The sequence below is a fragment of the Gracilinanus agilis genome, chromosome 3, assembly GCF_016433145.1.
Source record: "Gracilinanus agilis isolate LMUSP501 chromosome 3, AgileGrace, whole genome shotgun sequence".
Taxonomy (NCBI): domain Eukaryota; kingdom Metazoa; phylum Chordata; class Mammalia; order Didelphimorphia; family Didelphidae; genus Gracilinanus; species Gracilinanus agilis.
Window position 1 is genome coordinate 464,704,708 of NC_058132.1, and position 23,709 is coordinate 464,728,416.

The 23,709-nt window shown below is 36.6% G+C and overlaps 1 protein-coding gene across 1 annotated transcript in view; it reads left to right on the forward strand.

Annotated features, from left to right (window-relative positions):
* The window catches only part of GPR143 (G protein-coupled receptor 143), a 56,337-nt gene extending 36,014 nt beyond the window's left edge, over window positions 1-20,323 (forward strand). The window contains exons 8-9 of the mRNA XM_044666976.1: window positions 3,341-3,584; window positions 20,214-20,323. Coding sequence (XP_044522911.1) covers window positions 3,341-3,584; window positions 20,214-20,323 — 354 coding nt within the window. The remainder of the gene's footprint in view (window positions 1-3,340; window positions 3,585-20,213) is intronic.
* The last annotated feature ends 3,386 nt before the right edge of the window (window positions 20,324-23,709 follow it).

Sequence of the window (23,709 nt, forward strand, 5' to 3'; positions counted from 1 at the left end):
TAATAAAATTCTGAAGCTACCAGGAAAAATGATTCTGATAAAGAAGAAAAAGAAAAATTGCATAGGAACTGATTAAGCTGCACAAAATGCTTGTTGACTAAGATTTCACATATATACACAAAATAGAAGTAAGAACAATTAAATAAGGACAAACGTTTTAAAAATCATTATATCAGGATATATATATATATACATACATATAATTATATCAGGAACATCAAATTCTAGAATGAACTGAGGATGGCAATGAATAATTAAAACAACAAAAAAGATGTCTTGAGACTTTTTAGAGATTTTTTTACCTTTGATATATACTAAATGTGTAGTCCTGGGTAAGTCACCTTCTTAGAGATCTAGTCAACTCTACAGACTATATGTTACAGAAAAGGTGCCACATTGTTAGAGGTAGTTTTCTCCCTTGGGAATTCCTTTATCAGTGAAATCAAGTCTAGTCCCAGTACCCCAATCTTTATCCCTATCCCTAAATCAAGAGTACAAGAAGGATCAAAGAATGGCTAAGATCACTGCTTAGAGGTGAGATGGGGAGCAAGATAACAGAAAAAGGTAAGAAAGCTAAATTTTCCAACTTATTTTGTTTTTCTTTTCTTTAGATTGGGGAAGATAAAACAAACATTATTAACCAAGAGTAGAAATCCCAAATAAGTGAGGAGATTGTAAGAAAGCTTCTTGAGAACCTTTTGAGTTCTAGTGACTGAGTCCAGTTGAACTATATTCCAATGTACTGAAATAATATTGGGTGTCAGCCCAGGGCAGTAAAATGAATGCTATATTTCTGGTCAAGAAACTGGGTTCTAGTTCCTATTCTGCTACTTTCTGTTTTGATGACCTTGGGCAACTCCTTTATTTCTCTGGACCTTATTTTCATCATCTGTAAAATGAGGTAATTGGATTAGATGATTTCAAAGGCCCTTTTCAGGTCTAAATCTATGATCTAATTAATGATTGGTTGCCTGTGTAATCATAAGCAAGTCATTTACCCCTTTGAGTGTTAATTTCCTCACTTGTAAAACAAGGGAGATGTGGAAAATGGGGACACTAAAGCTGTGTTGTTGGAGCTGTGAACTGATTCAACCATTTTGGAGAGCAATTTGGAATATACCCAGAGTTACAAAACTGGGTGTACCCTTAGACTCAGCAATACTACTGCTGGGTCTGTTTCCCAGTGAGATCAGGAAAAGAGGGAAAGAACCCATATGTTCCAAAATATTTATTTTTGTGATGGCAAAGAATTGGAAACCAAGGGAATGCCTGTCAACTGGGGAATAACTGAACAAATAGAGGTATGTGATTGTGATGGAATGTTGTTATACCATAAGAAAAGATGAACAGATTGATTTTTTTTAAACTTGGAAAGAACTATACAAGATAATAGTGAATGAATGGAACCAGGAAAATAATGTACACAGTCACAGAATTAATCCTGGAAGAACAAACTGAATGTTATTTCCAGAAAGTGAACAGAAAGGTAAAATATGAAAGACTTAATTTATATATTCATATTGACTACCTTGAGGATAGCTTTTGTGATGCAGGGAGGGCAGGGAGGGGCTGGGACACTAGTGGACTGGAATTATTATGTGGATATGAAGAAAAGCAAGCTAAACATATAGGAGATTTGTTTAAAAAAAAAGCAAAACAAGGGGATTATATTTAATTACCTCTGAGGCAATGCTGATATCCATAATGTTGTGATCTTATTTCTGGCAAATTTCTAGATTATATATTTTTAGGTATCCATATAGAAAACTTACTGGGTGCTTACCATGGATTAGGCACTGTACTAAGTTCTGGGGATACAAAGACAAACAAGTAAGTCAGTCCCTGCCTTCAGAGAGCTTACTTACTTTCTAATTGGAGAAGACAGCACACAACTATGTTTAAGGGGGAGTAAGGAAAGAAGGGTACCAGTGCTATAGGCAAGGAGTAGCAGTGCTGCAGGTAAGGGAGAGGAAGGTGGAGTTGAGAGAGAGAGAGAGAGAGAGAGAGAGAGAGAGAGTTGAGAATTAGATGAAGCATGGATGAGGACCTTTCCAAAAAGGTATGTGCAGGAGAGAGAATCACCAATGAGGAAAAGCAGTGGAGGCCTCCCAGGGTGACATTTTGGCCAATGAGAAGTAGTTGGAATCTTCAGAGTTGAAGTCAGTGATCATTGAGAAAAAGAAGCTAATAATATCATAGAGATCTGGCCTTGGAGCCAGGAAGGACCTGGTTTTATATTCTACCTCTCACATATACTGATTGTGTGACCCTGTGCAAGTCTTATTACTTCCTAGTCAGAGTGCTGGAGCCATCTTGAATGGACTTGTGAGAGCATTTAAATTTCAGAAATCTGCAACTACAAATCATAACTTGATATGTTGTTTTGTTGATCATCTTGACTTAAGAAAGTTATAAAGAAAACATTAATGATGTAGATTAAACTTAGAAGTGTATCCCAAGTACATTTTCCCCCCTAGATAATTGATTATCAAACATTTACTGGCACATCTCTATTCTCAGTGCTCTAAGCAACTCTTTAAAACTAACTTGCAGAGACCTGCAATATAAGAATTTCCTCATCCGAGGCTTCCTTGTACTGATGAAATCACAAATCTGGTCCCTGTTTTCTATATTCTTATTTATATAACCTCAATAGAATGTAAGCTTCTTTTTTTAATTATTATTTAATTTTTAATTGAATTTAAAATGTTTTTTTCCAGGGTTACATGATTCATGTTGTCTCCAACCTCCCTTCCCTCCCTGCTCCCGGAGCTGACAAGCAATTCCCCTGGATTGTACATATATTACCACTCAAAACCTATTTCCATTTTATTCATTTTTGTAATAGAGTAATCTTTTAAAACCAAAACCTCACATCACATACCCATATATACAAGTGATAAATCATGTTTTCTTCTGGATTTTTACTCCCACAGTTCTTTCTCTAGATGTGGATAGCGTTCTTTCTCATAAATCCCTCAGAATTGTCCTGGAGCATTGCATTGCTGCTAGTAGAGAAGTCCATTACATTTAATTGTTCCACAGTGTTTCAATTACTATGTATAATATTCTCCTGGCTTTACTTATTTCACTCTGTATCAGTTCATGTAGAGCTTTCCAGTTCTTATAGAAATCCATCAAGAATGTAAGCTTCTTGAATGTGGAGATTATTTCATTTTTGTCTTTGTAGTGGCAGAGATTTAGCACAGTCCTTGGCACAAAGTAAGTATTTTTATAAATGTTTGTTGACGGCTTGGTTTGAACCAACCCATGTTTATCTTTTCAGGGCTTGCTTGCATTATGTCATTGATTGGCTATCTTCTATTCTTATTTCTCATAGGGAATACTTAATCCACTGCAAGGCTTTCTTTTCTCCTTGGCTTTTTATGGCTGGACTGGATGTCACTTGGACTTGAACTGTCACAAGAAAGAGATACAATGGGAATCTATGTCGACCTCCACTGTGGAACATGCCTACACCTCACAAGTTGCCTCCTCCCTCAACTATGAAAGCTATGCGCCCAAGAAGACAGTAGTGGTGAATGGGCATAATTCTGATGAGGCACTAGGCATGCTGTCAGAAGGTAACATAGCCAATTACAGTGACATATTTCTCCCAAACTCTCCTATTTATCAAGGTTGGTAATCTCCACAGAACACACAGTGCCCATTTCTATTAGTGTGAGCCTAGAAAGGGTATCAGTATTGTGGTAACTGAATTCCAAAGTATAATACTACTCATTTTCTGATTCTTCTTTATGGGAGATATGGTATTGGTGTCTATAGTCAAATTGAAGCTGAAAGAAATGGGATTGATTTATGGAATTTAAGAATAAATATGTGGGGGGCAGCTGGGTGGCTCAGTGGATTGAGAGCCAGGCCTAGAGCAGGAGGTCCTGGGTTCAAATCTGACCTCAGATACTTCCTAGCTGTGTGACCCAGGGCAAGTCACTTAACCCCCATTGCCTAGCCCTTACCACTCTTCTGCCTTAGAATCAATACCCAGTATTGATTCTAAGATGTAAGGTAAGGGTTTAAAAAAAAAGTATAAATATGGGGACAGTAGATGGCACAGTGGATAGAGAACCAGCCCCAGAGTTAGGACAACCTCGTTTGAAATCTGGCCTCAATCACTTCCTAGCTGTTTGACCCTGGGTAATTCACTTAACCTCAGTTGCCTAGCCCTTACCACTCTTCTGTCTTGGAAGTGATACTTTGTAAGGGTTTTTAAAAAAAATAATAAATATGTATATTAACACATACACATACCTTTTGTGTTATGTGTATGTATGTATAGATACATATGTATTCATATTCACATATATTAGAACAGGTTCAATGTAGGCAATATAACTTTTTTATAGTACAAATTTGCTTATTTATTTAATAGAATAGAATTGTTGGGGATTTTTCCTTCTGTATGGCTCTTGTGCTTCCTGACACTGGAAATCTAAGATAAATGGTAATTCCATTCCCTTCACTAATAAAATGTGCTCTCAGGAATTAGCACTGCAGAGGCTCTTGGGTTACGGTATCAGTTTATCTCTTTGACTGCCCTCTGATGTTTCAAAGCAATTACTCTTTAAAGACTCAGAATTGTGCTGCTGTGAGATTTTAAACATTCTCATTTAAACACTGGAGAATTTTTTCCCCCTTTTTTGTTGTCATGCAAAACACACTTCTATTTTGGTCATTGTTGTTAGAGCACACTCATACATAATCAAAACCCAAAATAAAACTAAAAATATACTGATGTGAAAGATGACTCCAACAGTTCCTTCTCTGGAAGTGGATAGCATTCTCCCATCATGTCTTTCAGGTTTATCCCAGAGCATTGCATTGCTGAGAGTAGCCAAGTTTTCACAGATAATCATCATCCAATATTGCTGTTATTGTGGACAACGTTCTCCCAGTTCTGCTTATTTTGTTCTGCACCAGTTTCTGCAGATCTTGCCAGCTTTTTTTCTGAAATCATTTTGCTTATCATTTCTTATAGCATAATAGCATTCCATCACCAACATGTACCATAATTTGTTCAGTCATTTCCCAATTGATAGACATCCCCTCAATTTCCAATTCTTTGACATCACAAAAAGAGCAGCTATAAATATTTTTGTACAAGTAAACCCTTTCCCCTTTTTTATTATATCTTTGAGATACAGACCTAGCAGCGGTATTATGGGATTAAAGGGTATGTACAGTTTTATAGTCCTTTGGGTATGGTTCCAAATTGTTCTCCACAATGGTTGGATCAACATTGGAGACACTTTCTCCGTATGTGTGGATGAGAGAGAGACAAGAAGGGGGGAAGTGGGGCCAAGAGAAAATATAATATTTGACCATTAAAGCCATGAATCTTTTGACATTGTCTCAAGTAGATTCCTTACCATGTCATTCTTGACAATTTTAACTGTAGTGTATTCCCTTGGGAAAATTAGGATTAAACAAAGGGAAAATCAAAATGATATCTGAGAGCATTCCTACTCTGTTTCATTGTTGCAGGATCTTTTTCCTTTGGGGCAACTGATATCTGAGTACTTTATTAGGACACCTTGTCTCACTTTGTATCTTTCCCTACTCAGGCTGTTCAGGTTTGGCAGAGGCTAGAACCCTAAAAAAGTGTCTATTCTTTGCACCAGCATTTTATTTGAATGTGAAAACAAAGGGGCAGCAGTAGCTCAATGGATTGAGAGCCAGATCTAGAGACAGGAGGTCCTAGTTTCAAATCTGACCTCAGACACTTCCCAGCTGTGTGACCTTGGCCAGTCACTTGACCCCCATTGCCTAGCCCTCATCACTCTTCTGCCTTGGAGCCAATACACAATATTAATTGCAAGAGGGAAGGTGAGGGTTTAAAAAAAAATGAATGGGAAAACAAAAGCAAAAACACCATTCTTGTTAGTGTGAAAGGACCTTGTGAAAATTTCAGGTTGTTTTCAAATATGTCTCTGGGAGGTTCCATCTGAAATTGGCTGATCTCTCAAGTCACATTTAGAGCTCTTTTCCCTTGCTTAGTCATGTGTGAGGGGGTGTTGTTTTTTAGAGTGTTTCACTCTATGGATAAAAGAAAATGGTGAAGCCCCATGGTGAAAGCTCTAAAAACTTTCTGTCTCGAGTCAGTGAGACTCGAAGAGGGCCACAGAAGCAGTTTTGGCTAAAGCTAAAAGAAAGTCTTGTTTGTTTCTGAAATCAAGGATCTAGTACAAATATTTCACTGAGTGAAGGAGTCTAAGGAGACAGAATTGTTATTAACTGTAAAAGTTGCTGATCCCTCCCAGGGAAGGGACAAAGTAATTAGAATTTGTTACAGTTTTGATTTGGTCCTTCTCCCAGCTTCTTTCGCTTCTGGGGGTAATTTAGCACTAATTTTTCTTTTAACTCTTACCTCCTGTTTAAGATTTGATACTATGTATTGGTTTTAAAGCAGAAGAGCAATAAGGGCTAGGCAATTGGAGTTAAGTGACTTGCCTAGGGTCACACAACTAGGAAGTATCTGAGGCCAGATTTGTACCCAGGACCTCCTATCCCCAGGTCTGGCTCTCTATCCCCTAAGCCACCTAGCTGTCCCAGTCTTTTTTACAAAAAGAACCAGCTTCTCTTCTTAACCACATATATATTCTAAATTTATTTATTTTAAGTATTTTTCCAAGGATATCTGATTCATGTTCTCTCCCTCCCCTTTTCTCTCCCCACTCCTAGAGCTGACAAGCAATTCCACTGGATTATACACATATCACTCCACATATATATTCTAGAGCGATTTCCTGGTTCCTTTTCTTTCTGGAAAAGTTTGAGGAAGTTTTGATTTTTTAAAATCAGAACAGCTTTGGGATGCCTCCTGGTTTAAGCTCTGTCTTAAGTAGCAATTCCTTGTTTTTCACTAAGCCTTCAAGTTTGAATGTGCTCTTTTCTAAGCATGTCACGAATGCTACATTTTGTTTTCAATCTCAGCAAAATCTATGCTGCTGCTTGGATTAGGGGAAGTAGGGGAGGAAATTCCTTCAGATGTTTTTTGAGTTCAGATAACTTTTTTTTAAAAGAAAGAAACTGCTGAAGCTTGACATGCCACAACTAACTCTCTATGAGAAATGGAAAACTACAGAGTTGGAAACAATTTCAGCTCTAATGAAGACTCTCCGACTAGTACGATAGTCCAAAATTCACTGTTTCTCTTTGCTGAGTTTGGGGGCTGACCCTGGTGATCACAGGCAGCACACTGGGGATATGGGCTTAGTTTGGAAAAGTAGAACATGAATCTGAGAAATCTAAAATCTCTCTCAAGATTATGTTGTTAAAATGGGGGATCAAAGTAGTAGAAACATATTTGCTACCCACTGAGTCTTTGAGATTAAGTGGCCCTCAGAGAGTTCAAACAAGTATTGGGAATAATACAACCAACTATAGTGGATATGGAATTAGCTTCAGAGTGAGAAAGATCTGGATTCAAATTCTGTCTATGATACATATTAACTATTTGACTTAAGACAAGTTACAATTTAGTAAGACTGAAGAAAAAATACTAATCTATATTGGTAGAGGGAGTTTCTTCTTTGGAAGTTCCTGATACTAGAGGAATCACAGGGTTGTTTCAAAAACAAAAGCAAAATTATTCTTCCAAGTTGGAAGATGTGGCTGGTTTCCCACTCATTGGTTTATAATCTTATCAAGACTGTTGTTTTCTAATGCCATAGTGGGCCTCCAATCATCTGCCTGAAATGTTCACCTAATTTTTCAAAGATATAATTCAAGTTCTACTTAGAAAACATAATTATGTCTAGTTATACGCAGTGTTTACATAAATAGTTTTTTAAATCAAGGATAATTTGCTTAAAACTTTATTTTTAAAAGACTATTTCCTTTAAATATTGAAGCATACTGAAATTTTTCTGCTACAGCCATCTAAAAAATTAAAACATGGGAAAATGTTATATTTAAAAGTAAAATTAAGTATATTTCACAAATACTTTCCATGTGATTTCAAAATAACATTTACATTTAAATACACCATATTGTTGTTATTACAAAATAAAATGATTTTTTAAAAAGTTTTGAGTTGGACTTTTTTAAGATTTTAATTTTTTGTTATTCTGAACTTGAGAAAAAAATCAACAGATATGAACATTTCCATCTATAAAGAAAAACAGAAAGTGGATAGTATATACAACTGCAAGTTTCTATTAGACATAGTTTGTCACATTTAAAGTATTTTGTTGACACTCCTTTCTTTTTTCCCCCTTTGCTATCATTATTACTAGCTCCTCAATCATCAAAAAACTCACCCCTTTCTAAATGAAAAGTCCTCCTTTGAAACCAAAAAAGGAAGAATAAAATGGGGGCGGGGGAGGAAGGAGAGAGAGAGAGAGAGAGAGAGAGAGAGAGAGAGAGAGAGAGAGAGAGAGAGAGAAGGAGAAACAATAAGCAAAATGATTTATACATTGGCCATTTATGAAAATACATGTTTTATTACATACCTCTACTTCATCATTTCTCATTTCTCTTTCAAAAGGTAGAAAGCAATGCAATTATCATCTAGAAGACTAATGACAAAGGATGCTTTCTATCTCTTGAAAGATTATTTTACTTGTTTCTTTCTTTGAAAAGGCAAGTAATTTGATATAGATTAAACATTTGCAGTCATGCAAAAAATTTCCGAATAAGTTATGATGTGAAAGAAAACAGACCTAGGGAAAAGAAAACCCTGAAAAAAAAAAGTATGCTGTGGTCAATTCTTTCTCTGGAGATAGTAGCTTTTATTATGAGTCATTTGGTACTACTCAGAATAGCTAAATTATTCACAGCTGATCATCATACAATATTGCTATCACTGTGTACAGTGCTACATTTTCTTGATTTTGCTTATTTCACTTTGAAACAGTTCATGTAAGTCTTTCCAGGTTTTTCTGAAAGGGTCTTTCTCATCATTTCTTACAGCACAATAGTATTCCATCACAGTCCTGTATCACAACTTGCTCAGCCGTACCCCATTGTTGGGCTTCCTTTCAATTTCCAATTCTTTGACAACATAAAAAAATGCTGCTGGATTTAGTATACATAATTAACTTTATGTTTCTATTTACTTATTATTAGATATTTTTAATAATAACTTTTGTCATATAGTTTGAGATCCAGTAGGCCCCCTTTTCACTTGTTCCTGTCTTCTTTAAAATTCTTGACATTTTGTTTCTCTTAACAAATTTTTAATTTTTTCCCTTATTTTATTAATTCTTCCTTAGTTTGATTGGTATGGCAGTGAATAAGTAAATTAATTCAGGAAGTTCTATTCTTATATTATCATAGTACAACTATGAATAGTTAATTATATTTTGAATATTTGCCTTTATTTCTATAAATTACGTTTTCTAGATATATTCCTATAGCTCCTGTGCATATTTTGGTAGGTGGGTTCTCAAAAATTGTATACATTGTGTAGTTATTTTGAAAGGGGTTTCTATCTTTTCCTGGTGAGTTTTGCTTGTAATATAGGGAAAGGCTGATGATTTGTGTAGGCTTATTCTAGATCCTCCTTTTCTGGAGTTATTGTTTCTATTTATTATTTAGTTGATTAAATCCTTAGGGATATACTTGTAGATATTCATATCCATTATAAAGAGATAAATTCATTTGTTCAATTTCTTTATCTTTTCTAATTGATATAACTAACACTTCTATAATAGTGTAAAAAAATAGTGGTGACAATGGATATCCTTGTTTTACCCCTGATCTTATTGGAAAAGCTTCTAGCATTTCTTCATTATATAGAGAAAGTTGGCTCTCTTTTTTATTTCTGTTATTTTTTTGTTTTATTGTTGTTATTTGTTTTTTAAACCCTTACCTTCCATCTTAGAATCAATACTGTGTATTGGTTCCAAAGTAGAAGAGGAGTAAGAACTAGACAATGAGAGTCAAGTGGCTTGACCTAGGTCACACAGCTAGGAAATATCAGATTTAAACGTAGGACCTCCCATCTTGAGGCATGGCTCTCAATCCACTGAGCCACCCAGCTGCCCTGGCTCTTTGTTTTTAAAAAAATTATTTGCCACATTAAGGAAAAGTCTGGTCATTACTGTGTTTTTAATTTTTTTGAAACATTAAAGATTGTTGTGTTTTGTGAAAAACTCCATCTATTTTTATCATGTGATTTTATCATTTATTATTAATAATAATAATTTGTAGTTTTTCTAATATTGAACCAACTTAGTATACCTGGGATAAATCAAATTTGATCTAGTGTGTAATCTTTTAAATATGTTGTTATGGCCTTTTGCTAGTACTTTATTCAATATTTTTGCACTGAGATTCATTATGAATATTGAGACTATAATTATTTTTCTTCTTGGCTTTGTGTCTCCCTCGTACAGGCATTAAGTAATCATTTTTTTCAATTGAATTAATTTGGTTGTATCTCTCATTTTCCTATACTAGTTCAAAGGTTACATAAAATTTGATTTAGATATTTTTAGAATATCTGCTAAAATTTACTCAAAAAGCCTTCTCCTTTTTAAAAAATTCATTTATGACTTCAATTTTTTCTGAGATTGAATAATTTAGATTCTCTCTTTCTTGCACTGTTAATCTGTATATTTTACATTTATTTATATGTTCATCTATTTCATTTAAATTATCTAGTTAATAATAATAATAATAATTACTAACATTTATATAGCACTTACTATGTGCCAGGCACTATACTAAATACTTTACAAATATTATATCATTTGATCTTTACAACAAATTAATTTTATCCTCATTTGAGGCTAGCAAAGATTGTGACTTATCCAGGATCACACAGCTAGTAAGTGTCTGAGGCTGAATTTGAACTCAAGTCCTCCTGATTCTAGCCCTGATGCTCTATCCACTGTACCACTTAGCTGCTCCAGTTATATTGGCATATAATTTGGACTAAATAATTTGTAGTTATTTTCTTTACATTTTATATAAATTTTCCCTTTTTGCTTTTTATATTTACAATTTTATTTTCTTATCCTTTTTAATCAGATATTTATTTTATTAGTTTATTTTTCTATCCCTAAGGTAGCCAGGGAAACATAGAGGACATGAAGTGGATAATCTATCTTATATAAATTTCTATATCTTAATAGAAGCTATCGAGTCTGAAATATCCTGCTTCAAGCATCCTTCTCAGATCTCTAGTGAATGTGCGCGTGCGAGCACACACACACACACACTAAACAGTTTAACAAGTTTTAGAACTATTTTGTGCCTTGTTTCTTTGATTTGCTTCTTATTTTCTGAATGTTTTCTAACTAACTTTGTAACCCCAAGTAAGTCACATTTCAGTGCTCCAGGCAAATTCATTAAGCCTATAAGATATAGAATGATTATGAATTCACACTAATACTGGGAGTTTCCTCATTGGGAATTCCCTATAGCAAGGAAATCAGAAGTTTGAGAAAAAAAAAATCATATAATCATTTTGGATGAAATCATAAAAATGACTTTAGGAAAAACCATGTCAAGTCATTGCTTTTGCCATTGCCAATCCTTATTTGTATTTATAGGCACATATCAAATTTTTAGGATTGTCATATTATTGTTTGAAAATTGATGATAACATTTTTATAACACTTTAAGGTTAACAAAGTGCTTTTCTTACAACAACTGGGTAAAGCATATAAAGATTATTATCTCCATTTTTTCTTATCATACAGTTTCCTAATGACATTTTTTATTCCCTTTTTTCTTCAAAATTCCTTATTGGTTAAATGTTGCAGCCAACTCCCCTCACCATGCATTGTCCTTTGTGTGATATTCATTCTTATTTAGAGACTGTTGGATCCATGTCTTAACTGCTATGCAATTACACAATTAGATTATTAGAATGCACCAAGAAAATTTATGATAGAAAGAGAAATTAGGCTGGTCATGTGGCAGGATAAGAAAAGATAAACAGACAACCAATGTATTCCACTGGCATCCTCATGATGTTAGAAGAAATCAAGGAAGACCTCTGACATGTTGAGAGGTCCCCATGTGGCAAACTCAAGGAAGGCCATAGAAAAGGGCCACATGGGATGGGATGCAAGCTGCATCATTGGAGGGAACAGCCAAATCAATGAGACAACAGATCGTTTAAAGTGTACTATATCCATCCCCCCCTTTTTTAAAATATAGATGAACAAGCTGAGAATGACAATGAGGATTTAAATGATTAAATGTCAAACATTCTGAACCCAGCCAGCCCTATCCCTTTCTACTTTCAAACTATCATATTAGGCAATTGACATATTAGCAGAATTTTTCAAGTAGATCTTAAGATCCCTTGCTAGAGTAGAGAGGAGAATGATAGGGACAGAGATTCAGTCCATCAGGTAGGTAGTATTGACAAAATGAAATACGAAATGAGAAATCTCCAGGGTATAATTAGATTTCCAAGTCTTATTAACCTACTTAAGGTTGGCGTGTGTGTGTGTGTGTTTGTGTGTATTTGGTGGTGGTCTGGGAAGGATACTTTTGGGAGAGAACTGCTGGTGTTGTTGAAAACACCACATCCTTTTTTCAGATGAAGTTGTGTCATTCCTCTGGAATTGCTTCTTCTAGACATAGTTGGTATTAACATTCTTCCTTCTCCTCCTCCCACAAGATCTGTTTGTTTGTACAGATCACATACATCTTTATCTGTACAGAGTTAACTCTCAAGGGAGGGCCTGTGGGTCATTATTTTTAAAAGACTTGTCTAGACGTAGATGAAGGATAGTTCTAGCCAGGATGGGGCATTCCTTTGAGAGTGCCTACATTACTGTGTCTTGAGGGCTGACATTTCCAACAAATTTAGTAGCTCCTAACTTCCATATATCTCTTGCTTGCTTTTTCTCCCTAAATGGACACTACTACTACTAAATTCTCACCAAATTTTCACTTTCATCAAAGATGGATAGGGTTTTACCAAACCAATTTATGAGCTGGAGGGAATTTTTAAAAGAGTTTGTTAATGTCCCAGGGTCTTCTATGTTAACTGTTTTAAGTCTTGGCATTCTGCTATCGGTACATGCTAAGAAATTAACAGGGTGATAGAGTAAATATAGCATGAATTTTATATCTGTGCCAATTGAAACTATTGAAGACAAAGTACCTCTAAATCGGGAAACTTAGGACAGCTCCAAAGATGTATAGACCTGGAACCCTGAAAGCCCAAGAGACCTGCCACGACTCGGGTATTTTAGAAAGGTTTATTGTGAGACTAGGCCAATTCTTCCTTTTTGTTGTAATTGTTTTTATTAAAATTTCAATTAAATTTGAGGGTTATATTTTTTTAGTTTTAAATCTTTTTGTTACCATTTATTTTACATATGATATATAACAATATAACATATGATTTCTTATAAGTATGTAAATTCTAATAAATATGCTTATCCAAGAGAAACTGGGTAATATGATATAGGATATACATATATTATCATAAAATACATATTTCCCTCTTTGTCATGTTGTGAAACAAGATACATATTGCTTATACTAGAGATTTGCATAGGACTTTATGAAAATAAAAATTTTTAGTAGATTGAATGTGGCCCATAATGCCCAAAGATAACTTTCATAATAGAAGATTTCACTAATCATAAATCACCACATTGATTGTGTCACACATCTATCTTTCAGGTGATAATTTTTTAACTTAAATTTTTTTAAATTAAGAAGTATTTATTTTCTCTCCCCCCCCAAAAAAATAAGAATAAAACTGTTGTCACCAAAATGCATAGTCAAGCAAAACAAATTCCCATATATGGTATGTCCAGTTATGTATGCTTCTGCATGACTAGTTGATCATTTCTTTGTTAGGAGATGAGCAGCATTCTTCATCATTTTTGAGGCAGATGGATGATGCAGTGGGTAAGTGTGTTGGACTTGGCATCAGGAAGACTTGAATTTGAATCTCGTGGTAGACACTAGCTTTGTGATCCATAACCTCTTTCAGCCTTGGTTTCCCTATCTGTAAAATGGAGATAATAATAGCACCTACCTCACAGAGTTGTAAAATAACATACGTAAAGCACTTTTCAAACCTCAAAATTAGCTATTTTTATTATGTATTGTGTAATTATGTATTTATGTATAAAATTACATGTTGTCTATATTACAATATTGTTTTTGTTATCAGTTCTCTAGAAACTGATCATGGCTTTGATTGGTGTTCTTAAGTCTTTCAAAGTCATTTAGTTTTCCAGCACTGTTATTATTTAAGTTGTTCTCAGAGTCAGATGATAGTGCATCGACCAACTTTCAATTGAATTCAACAAAATCTACTCTGTGCTAGGTATGATGCAAAGTGTTTCAAAGACCATGTTTTCAAGTATATTATGTTCTACTGAGGAGAAACAACATTACATAAATAAATACATACAGAATATATAATGGTGATAGGGTTGTGTGGAGAGACTAATACTGGGGCACTTCAGGACCGATTATTATAGACCAATTATATTATTGTAAACTATAGTTAGTTTTCTGATTCTTACAATGGGAGCCAGACTTTGGAATGGATTAATTTGCTTTGTGATATTCTGGAAGCTATTGAGGTCTGGAGAGAATCCCTAGAAACATTTTCAGTCCAGAGTGAGTCCAAGGAAGCTGCCTCAGCCAAGTCGTCCATCCCTAAGAGCCAGAACACTCTGGAAAAGCCCTCAGTCTGGGTTGGGAATATGGTTGGTGAACCCTTCTTTTCCCAGTATTGTGAATCTTATCAGTGGACTGATCTAGTAATAACCCCACACCCCCACACTCCAAAAAAAAAGCTTTGGAGATTTAATAATAAGTAAGTATCCTATCTTGAAATGTCTTTGTTATTTTAGATTTGGAAATTATATTTAACTCTGGGCCACCAGGCAGAGTTTTGTTAAGTATTTATTCCCCCATCTTGCTGTTTCACCCAAAGCCCTGGCCATATTCCTAGGAACAACTCTGCTTTTTAAGCTACCTAAATGAATCTATAGGTAATAGATACAGCTATGCCTAACAACGATTAAAAACAGCTAACTTCACTCTGTTAGATACCATTGAAGCATGATTAACATTTATGGATAGAGCTACTTTTAAGTTTTGATGTGTGTTTAAAAAAAAAGACTCATAGGAATTCTCCACAACTATACATATATTTCGTGTGGAACTTGTTTCTTGAGAGCACAAAACTGATTTCAAGATGGTATATGTGAGTTATTTTAAAAATACCATTGTTTGAAAAGGTCAATTCTAGCAGCAAAAATGGTGGGGTGGTGGCAGCCCGGCAGTGAAGTTCCACCCTTATTTCTAGTGGTTAGCGCCAGAGTTTGCAAATAAGAAGAAAGATAAGTGAAGCCACATGTGGAAAACCTGGAAAAAGAGCCACTCCTCAAGCTTTCCATTTTCTCTCTGAGCCCAGAAGAGCCTATAGCTAATGTCAAAGCTGACTGGTGTTTCATGGGAACCTGGAGAATCCAAACCCAACTTTACTGGAGAATTTCTCTTTATTGTGGCAAGATAACTTATCTGAAAGGCCTGTTCTCTCCTCATGGGGTCATTTGCAAAGCTGTTCTTCATGGTCATTTAGGCTAAATATATGGACCCTTTCCCATACCTGTTTCCTGTCATGATGCATGAGTGGATTTTTCTTTTTAGCCACTCATCCTCACAGTAACTTCATCTAGTAAATACCTTCAGGAAAGAGACCTTATCCTGGGGCCCAGAAATAACCAATCCAGACAACGTGGATTCTCAGGGGGATCAGGCTCCAGAGATATAGACTTTCTCATCACAGTATCCTGCTGTCACCCCTTGAAACTAAAGCCTGGGTCCTGCCAGTGCAGGTGGCCTGATGGAGTAGAGCTGTTATGGGGACACAAAGAAAGACATACAACAAGGCCATCGACTCTACAGGATGGCCAGATCAAATTCAATGCCTTGATTTGAGTCCAGGAGCAGAGAAGGAGCCAAGTGTAGCTATCATATGTTCACTGGCTCTGACATCCGTTGAGGGCTGGCAGCTGTGTCAACTGTGAATCAGAAGGCTTTTCAAAGGGCATAGCCAGCAGAGCCTCCATCAGAAATTAGACAGAAGGATAAAGAAGAAGAATTTAATAACTCCTGATCCTTAATGGAATAATTATGTCCACCTAGTCTATTACATCCAGTTAGGACTTAGAGAACTTATTTAATCAGGAAACTTGTTCTTTTAAGGGTGCTTATGCCAACTGGCACTAGGGGGCGAAAGTGATCCAATTCAATTCATCATCTGAAGTTTTTCCCATGAAAAACAGAAGCAGGGCTTTCCTGAAAATGCCATGCAGACTTAAGAGTTGGGATGAGTTCTGAGGAAAGTTACAAGTCCCTCTCTCTGGAAGTGTTTGCATCTGTTTGCAATAGCTTAGCTGTGATCCTCCCTGCTTAGTTTAGATGACTCTTGCCTCCTAGACCCTTCTAGCTAGTCATTGGTCCATCAAATAGCCATCTAAGGAAATATTTAGGATTAGAATGAAAACATCAGGGAAACCCACTTAAAGAGCAAATAATTACCAAACTAAGCATCCGAGGATTTCATTTGAGCAAGTTCAATCTTCATAGTTATTTCTCCGTGCCTCCCACCCCCTTACACATACCCATTATTCTTCTAAAAACAAAACAAAAAGCCTTGCTCCTAAAGGAAACCAAAGGAGAGTTGGGAAGGGGGAGGAGGAGATGAGGCGAGAGCTTAGAAGACTCCTTGAAAACTGTAGTTTTTAGTGATTTCTACAAGATGAAGGCATGGATGGGAATGTCCTCGGGTCAGACTTAGATCATTTGACGCCATGTGACATGACAATCCAGGCTTTCAAAAAAAAAAAAACAACAACCCACAAACTCATGGAAGTTCCCATGAGCTCAGGACATCAAAAACATGGGTTCAGGCAGGGTCATAAACAGCTTATGATGTTGTGCCACAAGCCTTTCCTTCTACAGGAATGCAATTGCAGAACTCTCAGGACTCTCCAGAGGTCATCATTCCCAGTCTTCAGAGAAAGTGGTCTTCACTCTTTTGGATGGATAGGCACCTTTTCCGTCCTTCCTTTTATCTAACTTGAGTCCTCCTGTAGAAAGTCAAATCCCTGCATCTATTCTTGGCTGTGATAGGAAACAGCTGCCTCTTGTACTTCCTGGAATAGCCCTTCCTCCACCTAGAACCTGCCTTGTCTCCTTCAGATCTGAGTTCCTCTAACCTCTCCTCATAGAGTCCCTTTTTTTTTTAACCCTTTAATCACCTACTGTCATCCTATGAATTCTGGGAAATTCTCCACATCTTTTTTTTTTTTTTTCATTTTTTTTTAAACCCTTGTACTTCGGTGTATTGTCTCATAGGTGGAAGATTGGTAAGGGTGGGCAATGGGGGTCAAGTGACTTGCCCAGGGTCACAGAGCTGGGAAGTGGCTGAGGCTGGGTTTGAACCTAGGACCTCCTGTCTCTAGGCCTGACTCTCACTCCACTGAGCTACCCAGCTGCCCCCTCCACATCTTTTTTAAAATATGTAATGCAACACTGAACATGATACTGTGAGGGCAGGCCTTGACTGGTGTTAGTTCATCCCAGAGGAATCACCTTTTATATATAATATCCTGACATCAGATATGTGTCTCCATAGCAACAGTGCAAATATGCATTGTGGAGTTCACTGCACCATAAAACCTTTCTTATCTTGACATTATGCCTAATCTTCTCTTACGAATGTACAACGAAACCCAAAGGATCATAGAATTTGAAAGCTGTAAGGGACATTAGTGTCATTTAGTCCACCTCAAACCAAAAGAATCCCTGTGCTCGCAAACTTAACAAATGGTCATCCAGCCACTGGTTGAAGACCTTCAAGAAGGGTGAAGCCTACCACCTACAGGCAACCCAATCCACTTTTTTTTAAAAAAGAAAATCCTTGAGTGATAATATAGGTATAACCCAGTGAAATTGCTTGTCAACTGTGGGAGAGAGGAGGGAAGAGGGAAGGGAGACAAGAATCATGTAATCATGGAAAATTAAAAAGAAAAAGAAAAACCTTTACCTTCTTTCTTAGAATCAATGCTGTGTATTGTTTACAATGTGGGAAAAGTAGTAAGGGCTAGGCAATGGGAGTTAAGTGCCTTGCCCTGGGTCATACAGCTAAGAAGAGTTTCAGACTAAATTTGAACCCAGGACTTCCTCTTATCTCTGGTCCTGGCTCTCAATCCAGTGAACCACCTAGCTGCCCTCCTCCCCAGTCCCCTTAAAAAAAATCTTAATCTCCTATCTTAGAATTGATACTAAGTGCCAGTTCCAAGGCAGAAGGACTGTAGGGGCTTGGTAATTGGGATTAAATGACTTGCATAAAGACACCCAGCTAGGAAGTGTCTGAGGTCAGAGTTGAATAATCCAGGACTCCCTGTTTTTAAGCCTGGCTATCTACTAAGCCACCTAGCTTTCTCTAACCCAGTCCACTTTTGCATTTTCACAAAAGCCTATAATGCTTCACCCACTGAACTTTTCTTTTGTTAATACTTTATATCTTTACTTTTGTAATCTTGAAGCCACTTCTTAAAGAGCAAGTGAAGTGAAGTGAAGTGAAGACTATGGCACCCACAGGGGTGGGGGGTGGGGGGTGGGCAAAGCCTGACCCTAAGGGGTATATAATTAACCAATTGCAGGGTCATGTGATGTGTTGTATCGTAGACTTCCCATTATAGCAAACCTAGGCTCATTTACAACATAGCTACCCCACTCCCTTCACCCACTATAGCCCAACGCTTCCCCTTTTCTCTTCATTTCCCTCCTATGGATGATCTGGTGGTGTTGGGTCCTCAGGACAGTGGTACCCAGATGCCCATAGAAGCTACCTGGGCAAAATTCCCGTTTTGAACGCAGCAGCTCTCAAAGCCCAAATGTTACCATATAGAGGCAAATGCCTTCTTTCTTCGTGGTCAGCATAGACACACTAGCAAAATACAGAGATCCTTGGAGTTTTCAGGTCCTAGCTACTTTGTTCAAATTGACGCCATTCACAAATGCCAACAAACTTTCTATTGGGAGAAATATTAAAAGAGTTTCAGATCCAGAACAGATTCTTGGATACACTCTCTCTCCCCTGGTTGACTTCATATCTTTGGCAATCACTTGACAAGTACAAGCTTTTAATGAGTTTGCTACCTGCTTACTAGTGGCATTGTAAATAAGAGATAGAACTATGAAATTATTCAACAAGTGTAAATTCTACCAGCACAGACACAAAGTTCAGATAAGATTCGATTCCTGTCTAAAAGCAACTTGCAGTCCAGTAGCTAATAAATTTCTTTAAAACAAACAAACAAAAACCATGCCTCCAAATCAACTTGGGAGGGAATATACTTATTCCAACAATAACATTTCTGGAGTGCCTCATCTACATCTGCCATTAGGGCAATTTATGACCCAGACATGAAAATTAGTTTTAATACTTTATATTTTTTTCTGGGAAAGTATCAAAAACTCTATTGTTAATCTTGATTATCCACATTATTTACCAGGCTGTAAGCCAGATGACTTTTGGCTGTTTCTGAAAATCAAACCCACCCTCTAAAACCAGATGGTAAATATCAGAGCTGAGACGTAAATATAGATCTGACTGTGGAATTTGTTTTTCCTTTATACCAGACTTTCTCTTTCTGTGGAAAGAAAGTTGGATAAACCAGGTTGCAGGTATAACTCCCCTAGCACCCAGTGTGCCAAGTTGCAGATCATAGCTACTTAAATGTTCCTTGAATGAATCTCAGCTCTGATACTTACCAGCTGTTTTTCGAAGGGTGCGTCTGATCTTTGGAAACAACCAAAAGTCATCTGACTTCAAGTCTGGTGAATAATGTGGAGAGTCAAGATGAACAATAGTTGGTCCTTTCCTAAGCAAAAATATAAGTTGGAAATACAACTTCTGCAGTGTCCAAAACTTGAAGTGGTAGACAGTAAGTACTTAAGTGTTCCTTGAATGATGTTGAATGTTTCCTGGATCAGTTCACAAGGGCATTATAGATTATTCTGCCAGGATCTGTCCTGTCACTCACTCAGGTATAAAAAAAGCAAATCTTTTCATTGCTTATGTCAGTCCTATAGTTAACTGATTTGCTGGTTACTCAAACTAGCAAATCAAAACCATTTGGGTTTCAGCATAAGGAATATTTAAAGAGATCAGCTGCCAAAGCATCAAGGGGACACAGAAAGGACTGTCAGTAACAGAGTCCTTTCTCCTTTTCCCCCAGGTTCTGATGCCAGCACAATTGAAATTCACATTGCAAGTGGGGCCCAAAACTTAAATGCTGCTGTTGCTGCTGCTGCTGCTGCTCCAGAGGGAAGCAAGGGGAAATCATGAATGGCAACTGTCCGAGAGCCAAGAGGCTCCCATCCCAAATTCCTAAGGGCATTGCCAAGATTTCCTGCTCTTTGGAGCAATGACTCCTTCCCATCGGCTCTGCTGCCTCACCGTTACTATTACCTTTACTCTTTTCCCCATTCCCTTGCTTTAAAAAAGTTTCTAACTTTTCTCTTACTCAAAAAAAAAAAAATCACTTTCAGGGGAGATGAATGAACTGTGCCTGGAAATGGAAGAGCTAACTTGAGCATTCCCTTGTAAATGAGCTGTGCATCATCTTATCTCAGCAATGTCACTCCCAGACAGTTTTCTCAAGCTGGCTAGAAGCCAAGAGCTTGCTCCAAATCCTTTCCTGGAAAAATAAAGTGGTTTTAACTCGGCCTGCAAGGTTTCCAGTTTTCTTCAAGGACAACCTTACAAGGATGCTTGTCTGTGGATTGACCCTGGTCATGAATGAGATTACAGCGGTAACAAACAGCAGCAACACTGTATTTTCAGCAAGATAAATCAGGTCATAGTGGAATTGTAGATCATGGTCTCTGTGCTACCATATTTGGTGGGGGGAGAAGATGGCCTGTTTTGATGACAAAGCTTGTTTTTGTCCCCAACACCCTGTTGAGCAATAATGTTTTCAGAAGGACCCTTAGGACCTCTCTATAACTATTATCCATGTAATATTGACTGACAGAACCTTTAAGAGAGAGGATTCCATCTTAGCCAGCTACAAAAGTAAAGACAGGGAGGTCCTGGGTTTAAATCTGGCCTCACATCCAAACTGTGTGACCTTGGGCAAGTCATTTAACCCCAGTGCCTAGTCCTCACTGCTCTTCTGCCTTGGAACCAAAACACAGTATTGATTCTAAAACAATAGGTAAAAGTTTTAAAAAAGATACAAAAGTAAAAGAGAGCCTTTGCAGAAATGCTAGAACATATGTATATTGCAAAAATGATAATAATTTTTTAAAAATAATCAAAATAGTAGAAATGGAAAAAGTCTTATAGTTTCAGAACATCAAACCTTATCTTCTATTTTTATATCCCTTTCATCTAAATATATCCCCTTCTTTCTCCCAAAACTATTCCTTAAAACAGAATAACAAAAAGAAATTGAAAAAAAGAAAGAGAAAGAGAAAATTATTTCAGCAAAAATAACCACTATATCTACTGAATTCATAGTGCCTGACACTTAGTGAATATTTAATAGATGCTTGTTCATTAATTAATTAAATCTGACAATATATCATGCTCCACACCAATGTTCCCCCCAATTCTGCAAACAAGAGTTTATAGGATTTGGAGCTGAAAGGGACCAACTTTCCTGGGAAATCAAATGGGAGGTAGCTTTTTCCTCACTTCCCAAAGGCCAGGCTGGAACATTATGAGTGCATATTGTTAAATTTGGGATTTTATTAATTTTTTATTGCATTTTTACAGTTATATATAATGTTTTCCCTTATTCTGCTTACTTTACTTTGCATCAGTTCATATAAGTTCATTTAAGTACTTCTCTGAATTCTTCAGAATTATTGTTTCTTCTGGCACAGTAACATTTCATTAAAATGATGTATCATTCTCCAAACAATGGTCATCTATTTTGTTTATAGTACTTTGGTACTTGATATTCCTTCTTTAATGAATAGTTTTTACCTGGAAGGGAGGTCATTTAGCTTGTATTTTCCATGTCAGAATTGTGGTGATATTTGTATTTTGGTTGATTGGAATATAGTCACCATAATGACACTACATTTCCTGGAGGTCTTTCCAGTTCACCTGGAACTCCTCTAGTTTATTATTCCTTTGAGCACAATAGTATTCCATCACCAGCATATACCACAATTTGTTCAGCCATTCCCCAATTGAAGGACATACCCTCCTTTTCCAGTTCTTTGCCACCACAAAAAGCGCAGCTATAAATATTTTTGTACAAGTCTGTTTATTTATGATCTCTTTGGGGTACAAACCCAACAATGGTATGGCTGGATCAAAGGGCAGGCATTCTTTTATAGCCCTTTGAGCATAGTTCCAAATTGCCAGCCAGAATGGTTGGATCAGTTCACAACTCCACCAGCAATGCATTAATGTCCCAATTTTGCCACATCTCCTCCAGCATTTATTACTCTCCCCTTCTTTCATTTTAGTCAATTTGCTAGGTGTGAGGTGATACCTCAGAGTTATTTTGATTTGCATTTCTCTAATTATTAGAGATTTAGAACTGATGCAGAGGGAAAGGAACAGAGCCAGAAGAACACTGTACACAGAGACTGATATACTATAGTAAAATTGAATGTAATAGACTTCTGTACCAGCAACAATGCAATGACCCAGGACAGCTCTGAGGGATTTATGGTAAAGAATGCTACCCACATTCAGAGGAAGGACTGCAGGAGAAGAAACATATAAGAAAAACAAATGCTTGAACGCATGGGCTGAGGAGGACATGATTGGGGATGTAGACTCGAAACTACCACACCAATGCAACTACCAACAATTTGGAAATAGGTCTTGATCAATGACACATGTTAAAACCAGTGGAAATGTGAGTCGGCCATGAGTGGGGGGAAAGCGGGGGGTGAAGGGGAAAGTAGGAGCATGAATCATGTAACCATGTTAAAAATGAATATTAATAAATGTTTAAAAAATTTAAAAAAACCAAAAAACAATAAAATTTAAAGCTCCCTGAAAAAAAATCATAGGAAAAAAATAATGACACTACAGTAATATAACTCACATTTATATAGTATTTTAAGGTTTATAAAATACTTTGCATGCATCATCTCATTTAATCCTCGCAGCAACCTCATGAGCATAAATATGATCATATCATTATCCTTATTTTATATGTGAAAAAAAAATGAAGTTTCAGAAAGTCAAATGACTCACTCATAGACACATTATAAGCATAGAGGGATTTGATTCTGGGTCTCTCTTGATTCTAAGTACATTCTTATTTTCACTACCCCGGGGTAACCTTTCATTGCCTCATGAATTTTTTCTAGCAAGCAAGACTCAGAAGATTTCCTTCCAGCCATATGGAATGATTTCCATAGATCTTGGCCCAATTCTTTAGTTAGAAGATCTTAATTATTTTTGTTTAATAGACACCCCCATCCCCCTGGGGTGTGCTGGTAAATGTTTAACATTTTACTTCCCCTTCCCATTCCCACACCCAAAAAGAGTATACACTACACACTTTTTAGTTTAGTCTACATTATTAACATTTTCTCCATCATTTTCATAAGTCTAGAAATTGAAAAAATGGTAAACCAAACCCTCATTATTAGATTTTGTCTACTTCTGAGGTGTAAATGCTCAACCTGGAAATTTAATAATCAGTTCTCTAGAGTTATTAGAGCTGGCTCTAGCACACCACTGTACAGACCCTTTTG